Source organism: Prenolepis imparis, unplaced genomic scaffold (assembly GCF_030444845.1).
Source record: "Prenolepis imparis isolate NDT839.2.m4 unplaced genomic scaffold, iyPreImpa1.0 SCAF_2, whole genome shotgun sequence".
Classification (NCBI taxonomy): domain Eukaryota; kingdom Metazoa; phylum Arthropoda; class Insecta; order Hymenoptera; family Formicidae; genus Prenolepis; species Prenolepis imparis.
Genome location: NW_028141160.1, coordinates 22,862,098 through 22,880,331, shown reverse-complemented (window position 1 = coordinate 22,880,331; position 18,234 = coordinate 22,862,098). Strand labels below are relative to the sequence as shown.

Below are 18,234 nucleotides of genomic sequence, written 5' to 3'. Positions count from 1 at the left end.
GCATTTCGAAGAAAATCCGATAAATCTTTTATTCTTATCTTACTTTTTCAATCCTCCATCTATATTTCAATGATAAGTATAGAACAAAAATATTTTAACCATACATATGTACATACATTTGCCACTTTCTTCAAATTCTATTTCATTCTACAGATTCATTTTACAAATGCATGTCCAAATAGTAATAGCAAATAACAAATGTGACGTAATGAATCAGTATATGTAGAAAAAAATTTAACAACATGAGAAAGTTTTGAGTATAAATAAATAATTTACATTACACATTTAAATATTACTCATATAAACAAATACGAAGAGGGAATATATATATATATTTTTCTAAAATACCTTAAAAAGAAATTTATTATAAAGATATAACACAATAATTGTACAAATTATATATAATGTACAATCGTATGTCCGTAAAGTGAATTGTTTTCTCTTGCTCTGCTTTTGAAAGTTACCACATGACCACATGAGAAAGCAAATGAAAAAAACAGAGCACACAAACTTTTTCATTATAATTTCAATGTAATTGGAATGAGAATATATAGGAACTGACGAAAATGTTTTATACGATAAGAAATATCTCGTCAAAACAGACACATTGTTCAATTCACTTAAGATGACTTTACAGTACGGACACTTTGACTGCCTGTCAAATATAGAAACGACGTATTTTTCTCTTATCGCAATACACATATCCTTACATAATATGTAAAACACAAGAAACTGCACTCAGTTAACGTCCAATTTATCAAATAACAGGAATTTCGACAAGAGAGCATTATGCACCATATTATGCCCGCTCATTGTTATATGTATATAATAATAATCATATGTACAAATCCTAAATAAAATACAATTAATATAATACAAATGCATTGTGTGCAGTGGCATAACGTAACAATGATTATACAACATATAGACATTATGCATGTAACTAGTACATAGAAAACATAACACAAAAAGTAAAAGTAAGAGAATAGTACTTGATCAAAAACGTTCTTTTTTTTTCATTTTTTAAGAATATGCTATGCATTGCACATCTTTAATTTTACAGTATCTGATATAATGTGAAACTGTATTTGCATCGTATATATTCAATAACTTTTGTATCATAATTTTATGTAATCGAAAAATTATATAATGAAATATATATACATACATAATAGAAGATTGAATAAAAAATATAGATGATGTTTTATCATCTTAATAATTCAATCAATTTTTTAAGTTTAAAAAAAATTAAAAATTAATTTGATTATGCATTAGCAAGTTTTGGAAAAATTGTATTGTATGAAGAAAAGATATTGAATCTGTATCAAAGAGTTAGTACGAAATGTATAACATACAAATACAGTTTACACAGTTTTGTTTTTTGCTTGGACCACTTTTAGCTTCTCGTTAGTATCCTTGTTATAGCTGTCAACGCAACTATAACATTTGTTACTTATTAATTGAAATTATATTATATAAAGACACGATTCTCTTACACGATCCGATTTCAGTAGGAAATGTTAAAAACGATGACTGTAAAATATACAAGACATTTGTGAAAATAAGCTGACGTCATCATTGATTGAAAATTACAAATTTTTGATATATGTATATATCAGCGAAGAAGATTCTCAGAGAAAGACGATATTGGATTCTTTCTTCCAGAATGTTACAAGTTTTATAATTTGACAAGATCGCAATAATGTAGTCTATAGATCATATTCCAGAGCATATGAAAGATTCTTTTTAAGAAACTTGAAAAAATAAGATTCTCGGTCTACACTGCTCTTTATATACTATTCTGTATACTTTGCGTACTCTACAATATATGTAATGTAATTGTTCGTGTGAGATTCTTCTCTCCCACTTCGCATGAGTTATAACTGTGTGTGTTTGCATCCCTGTAAAAAATGATTCCACGCATCTTTCCATTCATATGGCAGTGTCTCAGAGTTTATCTGCTCGCGTATACCCTATACTTTTGTTCGTTACATATCATCATGTTTTGTACGCAGTACAATAATCAGAGGTACAATGTGGATTTTCAGTGATGTGAGACCTCTGGTTTTTATAACAACCATCGGTTGCTAAAAGAAACTGAAAACTGTCTTTCTTCTCGTCAGAGTTATAAAATTCTATATAAAATTGTCACGTCGATGACTTGAAACCACCGTCGTCTTGTGTCTTCCTCGAATCAATGAGAGTTTCATTACCGATTCTCGTTACTTTCGGTCTTCTCCGTCTTGGTCAGCTTCTCGTCAGTATTTCCCTCGCTCTTTATCTTGGCGTTCAGACTCTTCAGGAAGTTGCCCAGGTGTTCGGCGGCGATAGGGTTGTTCGCCCACTCGTTCGAGGGGAAGACCGCCAGCAACGTCTTCTGCACGGAAGTCAATTGCTTCGCGATCTCGCTCGCTTCCGACGACTTCAGGGCGAATTTGTTGTCAACCACGGTCGAATTCTCGACGGTCGGCTTCGCGTCCGGAGTCGTCTTGGGCGCATCAGTCGACGTTTCCCGATCCGTCGTCGTCTTGGCCGAGCTCGTGCCCGAGGTACACTCCACCGTGATCGAGCTGGAGTCCGGACTGTCCGGCGATTTGTTGCAGGTCGCTTCGGACGCGACGCTCTTCGTCGGACTCGACGACGTCGCGTTGTTACCTCCGTCGCTGTTGATATTACTGTCGCCGTGATTAGGATTATCCTCGTTCCTCATATTACTGTTGCCAGGAGGTGGCGATGGCGAAGCTGTCGACGAAACGATGTTAGGACTCGCCGCCTCGCGATTCTGTTGCTGTTGTCGCTGCGAATTGTCAGGATTGATCGTTTCTTTCCTAGGCTCAGCATTCGTGTCTCTAGCAGTCTCGTTCGGGACCTGGCTGGTGCTCTTCGCGTCTTCGTTCCGCGACAGGAACCTGTTATTTGTACTTTCGACACCCAGGGAGAATCTCTTTTGGGCGGTCAGACGAAGAGCTTCGTCCGAGACGTGACCTTCGTTGTTGCGAAAAGCTGGAGGTTTGCTCGAGTTGCCCAGGATTGTCCGGTTGGCGTTAACGTTCGCGGATTTGTCCGCAGGCTGTTGTTGCTTGATGATAGGAACCGCCAAAGGTGCCACGGAAGACCTCGCGGGCTTCACCGGCGCGCACTGAGCGGCTAAATGACTCTTCCCTGTTGGTACGCCACTGATACTAGGATTGGCCAGGTTGTCGCCACTTCCAGGCGTCGTGGAGATCGCGTTGCTTTCCGCAATAGAACGCGGCGGCAGTTTCAGCCGCGCCGTGTCCATCTGAAACTGCTGAAGATTCGGCGCCTGATTGAGCGCGTAAAGACTCGACAGACTCGGAAAGACAGACGCGATGTCCGAGTTCGATCGGTTCATGGCACCGAAACACGGAGCGTAAACTGGTGGACGCGACGGTGGTAGCGGAAAGTCGGTGACACGGTGAGCAGCGGGTGTCAGAGAGCCTGGAGGTGCACGATAATACCTATGACCGCCCATCAGCGTCACCACTTGGCCCTGATCGGAGATGCTACCTGGTTGCATATTATCCCTGCCTGTGATCTTATTAGCCTTGTTTTGATTAAGTTTCGACACCGGCTGAGGAATTCTCAGAGGATGTAGATCCATATTCTTTTTACCTCCGCTCAAATCCAGAATGTCCCTGGACAATTCGTGTTCCTTCTTCCGTTTGCTGGCAAACGTCGTCGTCCGTTGCTGATTCGTCGTTACCTCGCTACGATCCGTCGTCATCGACGTCTGTTTCGTCGTCGTTGCAGCTGTTGTCGCCGTTGGTTTGGTCGTTTTCGCTGGACTGGTCGGCATTCTGATATGTCCGGTTTTCAGAGCCTTCAACACACGCGGATCCACTGACCGATCGTTCAACGTGATACTAGGATTTACTTTGCCTAGCGCGACCTTCCCGCGATTGTTGTCGCTGGGCTCTTTAGGCTCGACGAATTGTCCGGAAGCTCCCGGAGACTTGTGCGACGTCAGCGTTATGCTCAAACTCGCTGGAATATTCAATCCGTAGCCGTCCACTAGGAAATCCCTAGTGTCGTTTGACAGCAACGGGCTGGTGGACGTTTTCGCGCCGGACGCGCGGCTCGAATTGCCACCGTAATCTCCCGTTATATTGCTCGTCGCTCTGCTAGTAGGTATCGCATGCTCCGCGGAAGAAGTACGCGGTAGTTTATTCGGGGAATTATGCGGGGAAATGTTTTGCCTCTTGTTAGCTTCTTGTCTCTGCGCGATTTGCGGCGACTTCCGACGCTTCAGCTCGGCGATCGGCAAACCCGGAGGACATTTCCTCTTCACTGCTCCGGCCGGAACGATCGGCGGAGGCGGATCGCTGGAGAAAGTGTACACGTCCATCTTGGCATGATTGCTGCTCGCGATGTTCGTGTTATTCGGACCGATTCCCGAATTGAATGCACGCCCGTTCGCGTCGTTCATCTTCGCGTACGTTCGCGCATTAGCAGGCGTTACGGAGAGATTTCGCTTCGCGACCGTGTTTATCGCGATGCTGTTGTCGTTCGAGCCGGCGTTCTCGGTGTTGCTCTTTTTCTTGACTTCGTTGGTATCTTTCTTCGAGGATTCCTCCATCTTCGCGTTACTCTTTTGAAGAGATTTAAGGGCGTTCATCGTGACATCGATGTCTCGAGCGGTAGGTATCAGCTTGCTCTCGTTTGGCACCGATGGTTCCCGGGCGGTCAGCTGGAAACCCTGCAGGAATTGCTTTTTGTCCTGCTGCTCCGCCGGTTTCTTCAGCGCTGTTTTTGCCACGGTACCACTGGCACCAGTAGGAGAGGTTTTCGGACTCTCGGACGTTGGAGATCGGTCTACCGAGAAGGTCACTTTACGTCGTTGCTTCTCCAACTTATCTGATAATATCGGACTCGTCGGGCTAAATTTGTCCTTGTTTTGTTGTTGTTGCTGCTGTAGTTGCTGAATCAACGCGCTCGACGACGGCGCGTCTTTCTCCATTTGGCCGCAACGCAGCAGAACGTCGCTGATGACTTTCGGTTTCTTCGAACTGCCATTATTTTGCGGCGGCGAGCATTGCTTCAGGGTTATCTTGACACCGTTGGAATTCACGACACTAAATTCAGGACTCGTTGGACTCTTGACGTCCGTCATGGTAGAAGGAGTGGACGGATTCTTCAGTACTTCGTATTTTCCGTCCGGATTCTTCATTATCTTGATCGGGCTCTTTATCTGCTTGTTCGATTCATTGCACGTCGTCGTCGTCATCGTCGTCGTTGTTGTCGTTGTTATTGTTGTCGTCATCGTCGTCGGCGAAGACACATTCGTCGTGGTCAATATCGTCGTCGTCGCACTCGTCGCTGTTAATGTCGAAGACGTCGCGGACACCGTCATAGTTTTGTTTGCCTCATCTTTCTTGTCTGTCACTGCTGGCTTGCGATCCACGGGCGTAGTTACCTTATTGTTTGCAATGTTACTCGAATTTTTCGCCAAAGACATCCTGTCGCTATTATTTGCAGATTTATCCTCCGATTTAGACGTTTCCGGAATCTGATTAACGGGATCACTATTTATATCACTGCTATTCCGAACATCATTCGGTGGCACACAGTCCCGGGCTCCCAATCCCGGAGTCGATGGTCTTTGGTGCAGCGGTGCCTCGAGTCTCTGCTCTTGCGCCACTAGATAGAAAAATCTCATCGGCGCAATCTGCAAGAAAGACATTAATTTAGCCAAGCCATTTCTTGTATCTTCTTATATTATCTATTCTAAGTTTTCTTATATTATGTATTATATATTATATTATTATAATATATAATATATAATATAATATATATTATATATTATATACTATACATATATTATATACTATATATTATATTGTTATAAGTCTTCTTATTTATATAAAAATAAAAATTTTATGTATGTGTATAAGCAATAACCTACAGATTATTACGAATTTGACCATAGTTTCGCTTCTACGACTTAATTAATATCGTCTAATAATTATATCGCGAAGAGAGAGATAGAATAAATGGAATAAAAGATAATACATACTCTTTTCCACGCGTAAATATAAGCGACGTCCATGAGGGTCCAGTTTTCGGGGAGGGTCGCGCGTCGATGACAAATCTCGATGGTGTATCTTGTTACGTCGACGCTGTATTTCATTGATATGAACTTTTTCAGGTGCGCGATAGTCACGAGAGCCGGACACTGCAAATATCTTCTGCTGCTGCTGCCGTTGTGATTGTTATTGGTATTGCCACTGCTGTTGACGTTATACGAGTTGTTCGTGTCTGCGTCATTGGTACTCAATATGTCCAGCGGATCCGCTTCTGGCGGTAAGTATTCTAAGCTCAAGCTCACCACATCCTCCGGATTGAATATCAATCGTCCGCTCACATCTTCACCGCGTTGCTCCGCCGTTGTTAGATTCGCTAATTATTAGAAAATTGAGATGTAATATTCAAAGCATATTATATCGTTTATATTTAAGGCTCTCGGGTCTCTAACTATAAACCGTATTGAATTGAATGACATCACAGTGAAAAATTATTCTTTTTTTGCTATATGTAGAAATAAATCAGTTTTTCTATGTGAAAAAAATTTATATAATTTTTCTTATTTCTAATATTATAATTTAATGTAGCTGCGATAAGAGACCAGGAGTCTTAAAAGGCTCGTGCAAAGATTGCGGAAAATCTATGCAATAAAATGATCAATTACCGTGCTCGGGATGCTTCTTGTAAAACTCCCTTCTTTTTAGCATTTCTCTATGGTATAATCCGGGCACCAGCTTATACACGATCTCTTGTAACGCCTTATCGGCTCTGCAAAAAGATCGCAATCACAAATAATCAAAAAATAATATTTTCGAAATGTAAAAAAGATGTATATTCTGATTAAAGAGTTAAATTTGCTAATTAAATTTTAAAATAATATTTTATAATTTATAATACCTTATTCTTGATTAATATTTTTTGACAGAAATCAGCTGATAACTGTCAAAAATATAATATATTATTTAAAACATATTATTATTGTAATTTTTATAACATATTATTTAAAAAATTAATTAGCAAATTAACGCTTTAATTAGCTGATTTCTGTCGAAAAATATTAATAAAGCGAAAATTTGTTAATTAAATTTTAAAATAATAATATGTTATAGAAATTAAAATAGTAATGTTTTATTTTATTTTATTTGTTACAGGTAGCATTGCTGATAAGCTGCGCGCGAGATTCTCGAGTGTCGAACGGACGTTGATTCGTGCGATTATAGTGTTCGCATCGTTTTTTCTCATTGCAAGTGCAATGTACGCGAAATACGCGTGTGTCTCACGCGTCGCGTCGGGAGTGCCGTGTAAAGTATTGTAATTATTCGTGTTTTCGCGAGTGTTGAGTGCTACCATAAACTAAGAGAGGAGGAAGAGGCCCGGGGAGGCATCGGGCGACAACGGGGCAACTGTGAGGTAAAACCTAAAACCATTATTTTCTAAACTACATTGAAATATTCGACCGTTTCCAGATTTCCAAAACACCTGTACACACACGTACACCCCCCCCCCCTCCCTACACACATGTATATACATAATTTGAATATTTTGTTTTCAGATCAATGTGTGCTGTGTACTACAATTCCGCTACTGCACGGACCGGTGAGTGAGAAATTGTTTATTTCGATTGAATTAAGAAAATATTATAACATCCTTTTCTTAAAAATGCATGTTAAGTCCATTCTCGCAATATTGTTGCATCTTTTCCGCGATGCTTGTTGACTGTCTCGATTCGCATTATATATTGCGTTATATTCGTATTAGCATCGAGAGGCTGTCGCGAAAGTTGGTATAGTTGACAGTTTGTTCAAAATAAAATTAAATAAAATAATAATATGTTTAACATGCCTTTTTTTAGAAAGGGATAGGGGGCATCGCGCGGAAATCCGCTTACTTTGACCACTTTGAAATCAATATTTCATTTTTTGAAATATAAAAAAAACTTAATTTTTTTAATATTACATATTTATAATTATTTCAATCTTGTAACCGAATATCTCTTAACAGAGATTAAAACTTAATTTTTTTCCATTCAACCAGTTTATTATTACTGTAAAAGTGGGGAAAAATGAACGATGTAAATTCAGGGTTGGCAAAAAACTTGTTTTTTTCATTTTAAACAAAAAACATTGATTTTTTTGTTTAAAACAATGTTTTTTTATTTTATACGTGTTTTTAAGTAAAGTAAGAAAAAAACATGTTTTAAAACAAAAAAAAACATATTTTAAACAAGCAAAAAAAACACTTGATAGCTTTGATCTGTGTAATCGTAATGTAATGTAACCGTAATCGTAATGTAATGTTCGACCACTCGCGTCTTTTTTCTGAGGAATCCATTAAAAATGTTAAACCGATAACATGGTGGCTTGCGTTAAAAGAAAATGTTAATACTGTAACGTTTGACTTAGTAACACAAATTCATACAGCAATTGCTTCTTCTGCTGGCATAGAAAGACTGTTTTCAGCTTTTGGTTTAGTGCACACAAAACTGAGAAACAAATTAGGCGTAGAAAAAGCTTCAAAATTAGTAACAATTTTGAAAGCACTCAATAAAAAGGTTGATCAAACTGAGATTGAAACTGAGTCTATATAATATAATCTTTTAAACAAGTTTTTCTTAGTTGAGTAATAATTCTTTATTAATATATAAAATTATATATTCTTTATTTTATTTTGAGTTATTAATTTTAATTAAATTTATAAAAGTAGGTATTAAAAAAATACCCAATATGCAATGACTGCAATGCAATTCCCAATTCCAATATGTTATTGTTACCGTTCATTTTTTCGTACTTAAATGTTTATTTTTTTAGTTAAAGAAATAACATTATTTAATTATTTGCAATAGATAAAATGTAAAATGCAATGTGTTATAATTTAGATTTTAATAGTTTGTGCAGATAGCTTTATAATTTATAAGTAGTCTTTAATATATTCAATTATATTGATTGTTACTTAATATATTTAATATCCAAAAATAAATATTCTGTTAAAATAATACTTATCTTATTATTTTTATTTCATTATTTATATTTATATTTTTATATCTATATGTTACATATAAATATAGATAAAAAACTAAAAAAATTAAAACAAAAACCTTTTTGCAACATTAGTTTTGCACGTCTATTAGTTTTTGTTTGTTTTTGTTTTTCTTTACAGTTTCTTTTTCAAATAATCATATGTTTTAATTGCAATGTTTTAAACAGTTTTAAACAGTAGTTTAAAACTGTTTAAAACAAAAATGTTTAAAACAGTGTCCACTGTTTTAAACATGTTTTAATCAAACAGTTTTAAACAAATTGTTTAAAACATGCCAACCCTGTGTAAATTGCTGCGTAAATGATTCGAACAACTACGATTACATACTTGATATTTGGCTTCGCTTTGTTGAGCACATGTTTGCACGACGGGCACTGCGCTGAAGTGCTGAGATGTTTTAAAATGCAACTTCTGCAAACTGAATGGCAAAAAATGCGACACATTAGTTTATCAGTGTGCATTGACGACCGATAAAAAAATCGAAACTACACAAATTCTGACTTTATACTCACATGAGTGCAAACACTCCACCACGGTTGTGGCATCTATGAGGTAGCTTCGGCACAGTAGACAGATCAGATGTTGATTAATATCACGTAAGAGCATCCTTTTGCCGTTGCCAGCCATTTCTTCGTCGTGAATTGCAAAATGCTAAGTCTGTAAAGAAAAGTACAGTCATTTTTAATTTGTCAATTCTAGACCTTAGGATTCAATCGATTATTATTATTAACCTTTAATCCCATAAGTAATTGAAGACGATCGTAAGAAACATTACGGTACTTTTCAATTCTCAAAAATGTCGCAATAATGCAATTATAGTATTATATATAATATATATTTTATTATATGTACTATATAATATATATATAATAATTTGGATAAATTGGATATAATAAAATGTCTTGAATATCGCATGTTAAAAGTATCATAAAAATTATTTATAAAAAAATATGGTTCTGCGTTTCACTAATGAAATAACAATGAAACCACGAGTCTCGAAAAATAGTTTTCAAAAATTTATAATTGAAAAAATGTTTTGTATAATCAATAGTTTGATAAATAGTTGACAAATCAATAGTTTGATAAAGAGAAAGAGACGCGTCTGCGTCTACGCAAAATTTTTAATACGTTTTCATAAAATATGTAACAATTTTTTCCATTTAATCGTTTGCTCAAAATCATAAAGTTTCCGTCCCATATTTGCAAACATCGTGTGTATTAAAAAAAAATACCGTATCGACACTGTCGATACAAAGTATTATACATAATTATAAAATTTAAATAAAAAAAAAATAAATAAATAAATACGATCTACATAAAGTTAGTTTTTTTTAGACATATATAATTACTAATAGATAGGTTTGGAAAGCTGTGACTTTAAATAAAAATGCACAAAAAGAGTATGCAATTATACAATTGTTTCTCGTAGAAATACAATGTTTTCTCGGGGTCCTTCTAAGGCTGCGATCCGAAACAAGCTTTCAGCGCTGTAAGCATCATTCCGTCTTCATTTCACAACGAATACGAAACGTAGAGCGATGCTTATAGCGCTGTAAGCGTATTTCGGATCGCAGCCTAACACAATTGGCCATACTTTAGCAATAACTAACTCATATTTTACCGATACCTAGAAAATGACGGCGACATGTCATTATATGTATACGTTTAGTTGAACTTTTTCGTGGGTTTCTCAGGTAGCTCTTTCTGCGATTCCCCGTTACACCCGTTGTCATCCCCTCCAACCGGGCTCAAAAGCCCGCCTGTATAGGTATACGGGTACATTCTCCGTCTCTGTTTAGAGAGAATCGTCCTTTCCGTTTTTCCGCTCGCCCGGCGGTGCGGTTAAACCGCCAAACGTCCCTTGCAACGTGGTGTATATTTGCGTGTGTGCACGCTCGTCGAATATATACCTGGCGGTATTGATCGAATATCGCGGTATTTTACGGCCCGACGAGAGATAAGTCGACTCACCTAGTTATTTACGTTACGGGAAGAATTTTACGAAATTTCTCTCCTTCCTTCTCGCGTGCACAATTCGAGAGCCGCATACAACTGGCCGAACTTTTGACAAGCAGCATGCTGTGCGTCGCCATAAACGTAACACGTGTTCTCGGCATAGGAGCACATAGATTCCGCCATTTATATCGTGTTCGCGTCTTTTTGTCGAGACACGCTGCGACTCCCATTTTTTCAGTTTTCCAATTAATCTTGAAAAGAAAATCCGTAGAGGATCGGGACAAAAAGGTTTTTCCGAGCCTCTCTCTTCCAAGAGGGAAAGAGAGGGAAAGAGAGAAATTGAATTGGGCTAAAAAAAGAAATGTCATATAGGGTGAAAAAGCGTGATTCTTTTTACGGATATTTTATCCAAAAATATAATATGAATGAAAATTGAAAATATATAAATATTATTTTTTCATCTCTCGCATGATTATTATAGGTTTGAACCACATTTAATATATTCTTGATTATTTCAAGAAGACGTTGCATCTTTGATTTTATTTAATACAAATAATCTGAGATAATGTAGAAACCGCGATGAAAGAAAGTTTTTAAACTTTAGCAAAATAATGTAATTGACTTTGATTCATTGAATTTGCAATAATAATTACTTGTATGTTTTTACTTGCACTAATAATTACAATTGTTTAAATGTTTTACATATAATTCTTACAGTGCGATTTTTATCTGTAATAAAAATTATCTCTCTTCCTATAAATACGATTCAATGTTTTCGATTATTTAAGTCTGTTGCCGCGCAACACGTGTGCGAACGATAAATAGCCCATAATTGTGCTGTAACATTTTTTATGCCATTATCTATGCCAAACGATGCAAATTTTTCAAGAATATTATTATATGTCATATATCTTATATATCGAATTATGAAATTGTCAAATTCTCTATAAGGCTGTCACTTTTCATTTTAATATTAAATATCTTTGTGTATGTAATGAAGTCATATATCAAGAGTTTGACAACAAGACTCGGAAAAGAATAAAAGATTCACTTAAGAATAAGAAATTGTTTAGTTCAGTTTTCGCATTTACAACTAGATTTAATATTTGTATTATATAGATATAATAGATATACTTTTGATCTCTGATGTAACAACCTGAAGTGATCATTTGTTGTATATATATATATACATATATATATTTAAAATCTCTACAAATTCTCTAAAAATAATTTTAATTGACTTTTATCCAATTCCATTACTGATTTTAATTAAACGGGTATTGCTACGGGAAAACATATTTTTTTTTTTATACATATACATGTGTGTGAAGGAAATAGGCGAAAAGTAATCTTTCGAATTCAATCAGCGGTAACCGCGACCGACAATCGCCACCACGTTCCCCTTATCAAACTCGAAATAAATCACAGATAATAGATTACATATCTACGAAGCATCGACATGTACGTGCACAGTTTACAAAGTAAGGGCATGCGGATAAATATATATATCAGAAACAATTCGCTCGCGATCATTATCTTTACGCGGCGTGTTTCTATCTCCATCGTTACCTACTCGAATTATTTAATCTACGAAAACGCGTGCCTTAGGTACCGCGTTCTGTGATGTCTAGCGCATTATGTCTATTTATATCGGACTCTGCTCCGAGAAGGCGAGGAAGCGAAATTCTCAGCGCATGGCGCGGATCTCGAAGGATCTAAGATCTTATCCCACAAATATATATCTTAGATTAGTTTAATTTAATTATTATTAAGATAATTTGATTTGATTTTTATTTATAATTATTTAATTATTTAATTAATATAATTAAAATTTAATTAATAATTTTAATGATAATTATGTTATTAATCAGTTATATTAATATATTATATATATATATATATATATATATCAATATAACTGATTATATTAATAGATTTTAATCTGAGATATTATTTGTATGTGTGTTCACATTTATTTGATTAATTTACAACTGATTAAAATCATATAAATGACATAATAATAATAGAAAATATATTTTTTTTTTGTATTTAACGTCAATTAACCCTATAAGTTCAACAAAAGATACAACGATATTATATATATCAACATAACTGATTATATTAATATATATTTTAATCTGAGATATTATTTGTGTGTGTTCACGTTTATTTGATTAATTTACAATTGATTAAAATCATATAAATGACATAATAATAATAGAAAATATATATTTTTTTTGTATTTAACGTCAATTAACCCTATAAGTTCAACAAAAGATACAACGATATTATATATATCAATATAACTGATTATATTAATATATATTTTAATCTGAAATATTATTTGTGTGTGTTCACGTTTATTTGATTAATTTACAATTGATTAAAATCATATAAATGACATAATAATAATAGAAAATATATTTTTTTTGTATTTAACGTCAATTAACCCTATAAGTTTAACAAAAGATACAACGATACGTATAGAATTTATTAATCAATTAATTTTATAGACGTTGTCGAAGGAGGGGAGCAAAGTTTAAAGACGCAAACCTGATCGACGTCGTCAATGTAATCGAGATTATCATCGACATGTGTTTCGACATGGAAATTAGCACGCGATACAAGATAGTCGTATATATTTCTCACGCATATAGTGTCATTGCGCTCGTGTCGCGTAAAAGTTGCACAAAATTGAATGCTTAAGACGGTCTTTCAGTATAGCGAAGAATTCCTTTCGGAGTGTCGGACAATGCGTGCGTGTGTCGCAGCTTCCTCTTTATTTCCCGTGAGATTTCTCACACTCGTATCGGAATCCGCATGTCTATACGCAAGATATAGATTATAGTTCGTTTAGAGATATTCTTCTTTACAAAAAAAATGACGTATATATAATTTTTTTATATTATAGCGAAATTATATGTATAATTCTTCGCGCATTCTTTCTCTTATAAATGCAATTATTGAGTATCTCGGATTTTAACATGGATTATTTACTGAAAAATATATTTTTCTCGAGACATCAAGGATTATTTTCTTTGTATTATAACATATTATGACAATTTGTGAGAATGAGGTAATTTGCAAGTGGATTTTATCATAACAAATATATGTGGCGATATTATATTTCTAATCAATTTAATTACGATGAAGGAAAAAAAAGCAAGATTCATTCAAAAAACCGTGTTAATTAGTATATTGTTTTGATAACTGTACGCTGTGTCAGACACAGGCGAACGTAATAAGTAATCCTCAATTTCAATTCTCGTAATGGAAAAATAAAAAAAGAAAACGACATCGCAGACTGCTCGTGAAATATCGTGACGACATTAGACGATGCCTAACACTTGCGAAAAGCAAAGGGCGACCCTGCCAGACCGTCGTTCGCAGTCACTTAGCGACCAGAGGAGAGACACAGAGAGACCGCGAGAGGCGGACGGACATCGGGGGAGCGACTTGGCTTTTCCGTTATTAAGGGTGAGAAGGAAAGGACGATTGGCTTTTTGTAAGAATCCCCCTCCCCTCCCCCCATTCAATACGCGATCACATAAACGGGAGATCGGAAGTCGACTACGCACATTTCAAGGATCGATCTAAGCCGTCGCTCTCGCTAATGAAAGAAGAAAGAAATCGAAGCGCCGAAGAGAGAAAACACATCTCGGACAGATGTAATACTAGCAATTTAGTAATTGTAATTGAGTAAGAGAGATGCTTGTCGCGATACAACGAGGAACTCTGATGAAAACTTTTTCAGGTCTGCCACAATCGCGAATGCGTTTTACATGGATCGTATACAACAATGAAAAGCGCTTTTTTTCCTCTCTGTGATTATATTGTTAAGGAAATTCATATTTTTATCTGGTCATATCGAAGAGCTCCTCCGTGAAAGAAGCATTCATGTTTTTTTTTTTTTTTCTTTTTTTTTATTCAAATGTCACATTCAAGGTATGCAAACGCGGCTCAGATTCAGATCGTGCAGAATACTGTGACAACAATTTTCAATTTTTGACGATATATTCTTCAGGTTTTTTTCAATTTTTAAATTTCTTACAGTGTAATATATTTTCAACAACTTTGTAATTATTATCAGTTTAAATTTTTCCAAAGAAAAAAGTTATTTCCGCAATTGTCAAACACTATATCCATATTTTTTTTATGAAATACTCTGTATCGTTAATATATATACATAAGTTATAATAACAAAGTTTGTAACTAGATTTTTATTTTAAAATATTAACGATATTCATATTCACGCCACGACATATACATATATATATTGAATTTCTTTAAACTCTTATGCGAATTTGTCTACTTTTTGCAATTATTTACATGCAATTTGTGGTTTCATATATATAAAAAAAAGAGTCAACGTCTGAATTCCAAGACAGAGAAAACTTTTTTAACAAATCCAAAATTAATTAAACTCTTTATTATAATATTTTTCTCCGTATATATTTTACATCTACATATAAAAAGATATTAATAAAATAGAAAGAATATATGAGAAATTTTTATTACAAAAAAAATAATTTAAATATTTTGACAAGGAAAACATTTGGTCTATGATACCTCCGAGATGTAATATTTGCAAAACCTGAAAGATTTAAGGTTTCTGTGTAAATCCACACACACACTTATCTAATAGACAATGCATTGGATATGCAATTATCATTCATCTTAGATTATCTACGATAATAAAACAAATTCTTCTGATATTTTTAATTTATTTAAACTTTAATTTTAAGTTTTATTTAATATTTTTAATTTATAATAATAAAACAGAATATTAATAATAGAATATTTTAAATTTTTCGAAAAGAGGAAAACAGCTGATATTTAAACTATGTACACCTTAATTTAGAGTACAAAGAGTGAAATATTTGGAGGAGAAAATGTGATCAATGTTTATAACGCAATTGCATGATAAATAAACAGCATAACTTTTATTAATTATTATAATAGTCATTAAATAATATTAACTGTTTCTATTTTTTTAATTTTTTCGAGAAATATTTCTATCGTACAGTAAATATGAAACTGCAAAATGCATCGTAAATGCATTATATCTCAAATGTCGTAATCGACAGTTCGGACTGTTAATACGCATTCTGCTGGCGATGCTTATTCCAGTATGTTTGCCTACCGACGAACGAATCCCATGCGATTCCGAGGACGGAACAGTGCGGAACGAGAAAACGCATAAATGCAAGTATGTGCGCTGAAAGGAGAAATGTACGAGAGAGAAAGACAGCGAGAGAGAGAGAAAAGGGGGGAAAGAGAGAGAGAGAGAGAGAGAGAGAGAGAGAGAGAGAGAGAGAGAGAGAGAGAGAGAGAGAGAGAGAGAGAGAGAGAGGGAGAGAAGGGAGAGAAGGGAGAGGGAGAGAAGGGAGAGGGAGAGAAGGGCGAGGGAGAGAAGGGAAGAGAGAATACGCGGGGGACAACGGAGAAACAGACGAGGAGAACCGTCCGTCCACCTCGTCGCTCCATCTCACGGCACACAAACACAAACGTTCTCTGTACACACTAGAATGTGTGTGTGTATATAGGATTTATTTTGTACATGTATATGCCAGGCATGTGTATTATATATGCATATATATCTATGTACTTACGTGCGGGCATGCGATCCGTGGCAGCGGACGACGAACAGCACTACGTGTTCCCGGTTGACGATTCTGGAGCACGAGCGGAGTCTATGCGCGCGCGCGCGCGCGCGTAGATCACACAGCAGCGACGCGTCTTTCGCGCGACACGACAGACACACACGACGTACACGTAGTGGCGAGGCGCCTACTACTTTAGGCCTAACGGGGGTCCTAAAACGACGATGTCTCGAGATTTCACCACGTTCTCTCCCCCGCTCTCTCCCCCCTTCCCGCCCTTCTCCGAGCGAGTTCTGTCTTTGTGCAGGGTGGCCAGTCGTCTACTACTACTACTAACTACTACTACTACTATTCCTGTTACTACTACTACTACTACTACGACGATGATGTCGCGTGGTACGGCGCGATCGAGCGTCATTCCCGACCCGATCGGTCGCGATCGGGACGATCTTCCTCCATGTCTGCCACGCCGATCTGCGCGGGGTCGTCGTGGAAAAGCGACCACGAGAAAATCCTGAAGGGCTTTTCGTAAACGACGGCGGAAAACTGCGACAGGACAGGCAGGGCGGTCACGAAATTATGGGTGCCGGTGGGCAGCGCCGCGTGGCGCACTCGCAAACTAAACGCACGACGGCCACCGGAGTCTTCTGACGCGGGATACGGAGCGAGCGACGAGGATGGACGACCGGAGAGCGCGCGCGCAACGATACATACCACCGACGACGACGTCTCATGCCGAACTAAACGAGAAATGTAGAGAAAACGGGATATGCCCTTTCCCCCGGCGGGTTCGCTCTCTCTCTCTCTCCCCTCCCCGTCCTTTCGGTCCCTTCTGTATCCGCCGCTCTCTCCCTATCCGTTCGCTCGCTCTCTCGTAGCGGTTCCCTCTCTCTTCCTCCTCGCGCCACCGTTCGACATCATTCGTCTTTCTCTCTCTTTCTGTCTCTTTCTCTCCCTTCTGTCCTTCAGATCCGATGCACTAACTCTGCCGGTTCGTTTAGCTCTCCTCATCGTCGTCGTGTATGTACTCTCTCATCTCTCTATCTCACTCTCTCTCTCTCTTTATTTTTCTCCCACCACTGCTGATTGTACCTTCCCCTCTCACCGCGCCTCTCCTCTTCCCTCGGCTGATAGTATATACGTACCCTCACTCTACTAACACACAGCAACATCGAATTGCCCCTCTCGCAGCGGCATTGTGTCCCCTTCCCGCGTGTCGTTACCAGCTGGGGTTACGACTACCAGTTTCCCCCCTTGTCCTACCCGTGTCCCGTTCCTCGCCCGTCTCGTTATCCCTCTGTCGCAGCCCCCCCACCCATCGGGTTCTCTCTCTCCCTCTCCGATGTGTTACGGGTGGTTGAGAGAGCGAGGAGGTAGCCCTTGTATATCTCCTCCTTTCTTTCTACCTTCTTCGTTTTCCGCGTACGATCCCTCTCTCTACCCCGTCGTATCGTGTTCCGCTCCCTTTTGCTCTTCACTCGACTCGCCTCCCTTCTCTACCCCATTCTACCCCCCTGTCCCTCTATCTATGTGACCCCTCAATCATGTTTTATCTCGCAACTCTGGCCGCCCTTCTCTCCCCATTTTGTTCTATACG

General features: G+C 37.2%; 1 protein-coding gene and 1 long non-coding RNA gene across 2 annotated transcripts; one reads left to right on the top strand and one right to left on the bottom strand.

Annotated features, from left to right (window-relative positions):
* Positions 1 to 345: 345 nt before the first annotated feature.
* On the bottom strand, positions 346 to 17,383 carry LOC145932967 (uncharacterized). The gene is made up of 6 exons (XM_083032196.1): positions 16,647 to 17,383; positions 9,591 to 9,735; positions 9,406 to 9,496; positions 6,707 to 6,810; positions 6,035 to 6,417; positions 346 to 5,686 (listed from the first exon to the last, which is right to left on the bottom strand). The coding sequence occupies exons 2-6, from the start codon at positions 9,703 to 9,705 to the stop codon at positions 2,210 to 2,212; spliced, it is 4,170 nt and encodes a 1,389-aa protein (XP_082888322.1). The 5' UTR covers positions 9,706 to 9,735; positions 16,647 to 17,383; the 3' UTR covers positions 346 to 2,209.
* Positions 6,218 to 8,311, top strand: LOC145932968 (uncharacterized). The gene is made up of 3 exons (XR_014424796.1): positions 6,218 to 6,321; positions 7,194 to 7,452; positions 7,595 to 8,311. It is a non-coding gene; the product is annotated as an uncharacterized LOC145932968 (long non-coding RNA).
* Positions 17,384 to 18,234: the final 851 nt, after the last annotated feature.

Excerpts from the sequence above, each read along its gene's own strand:
- LOC145932967 (XM_083032196.1), bottom strand. The coding sequence starts at position 9,705 with ATGGCTGGCAACGGCAAAAGGATGCTCTTACGTGATATTAATCAACAT. Across the intron at positions 6,418-6,706 it reads CAAGAAGCATCCCGAGCACG|CGAATCTAACAACGGCGGAG; the intron begins GTAATTGATCAT and ends TCTAATAATTAG. Across the intron at positions 5,687-6,034 it reads ATATTTACGCGTGGAAAAGA|ATTGCGCCGATGAGATTTTT; the intron begins GTATGTATTATC and ends TCTTTCTTGCAG.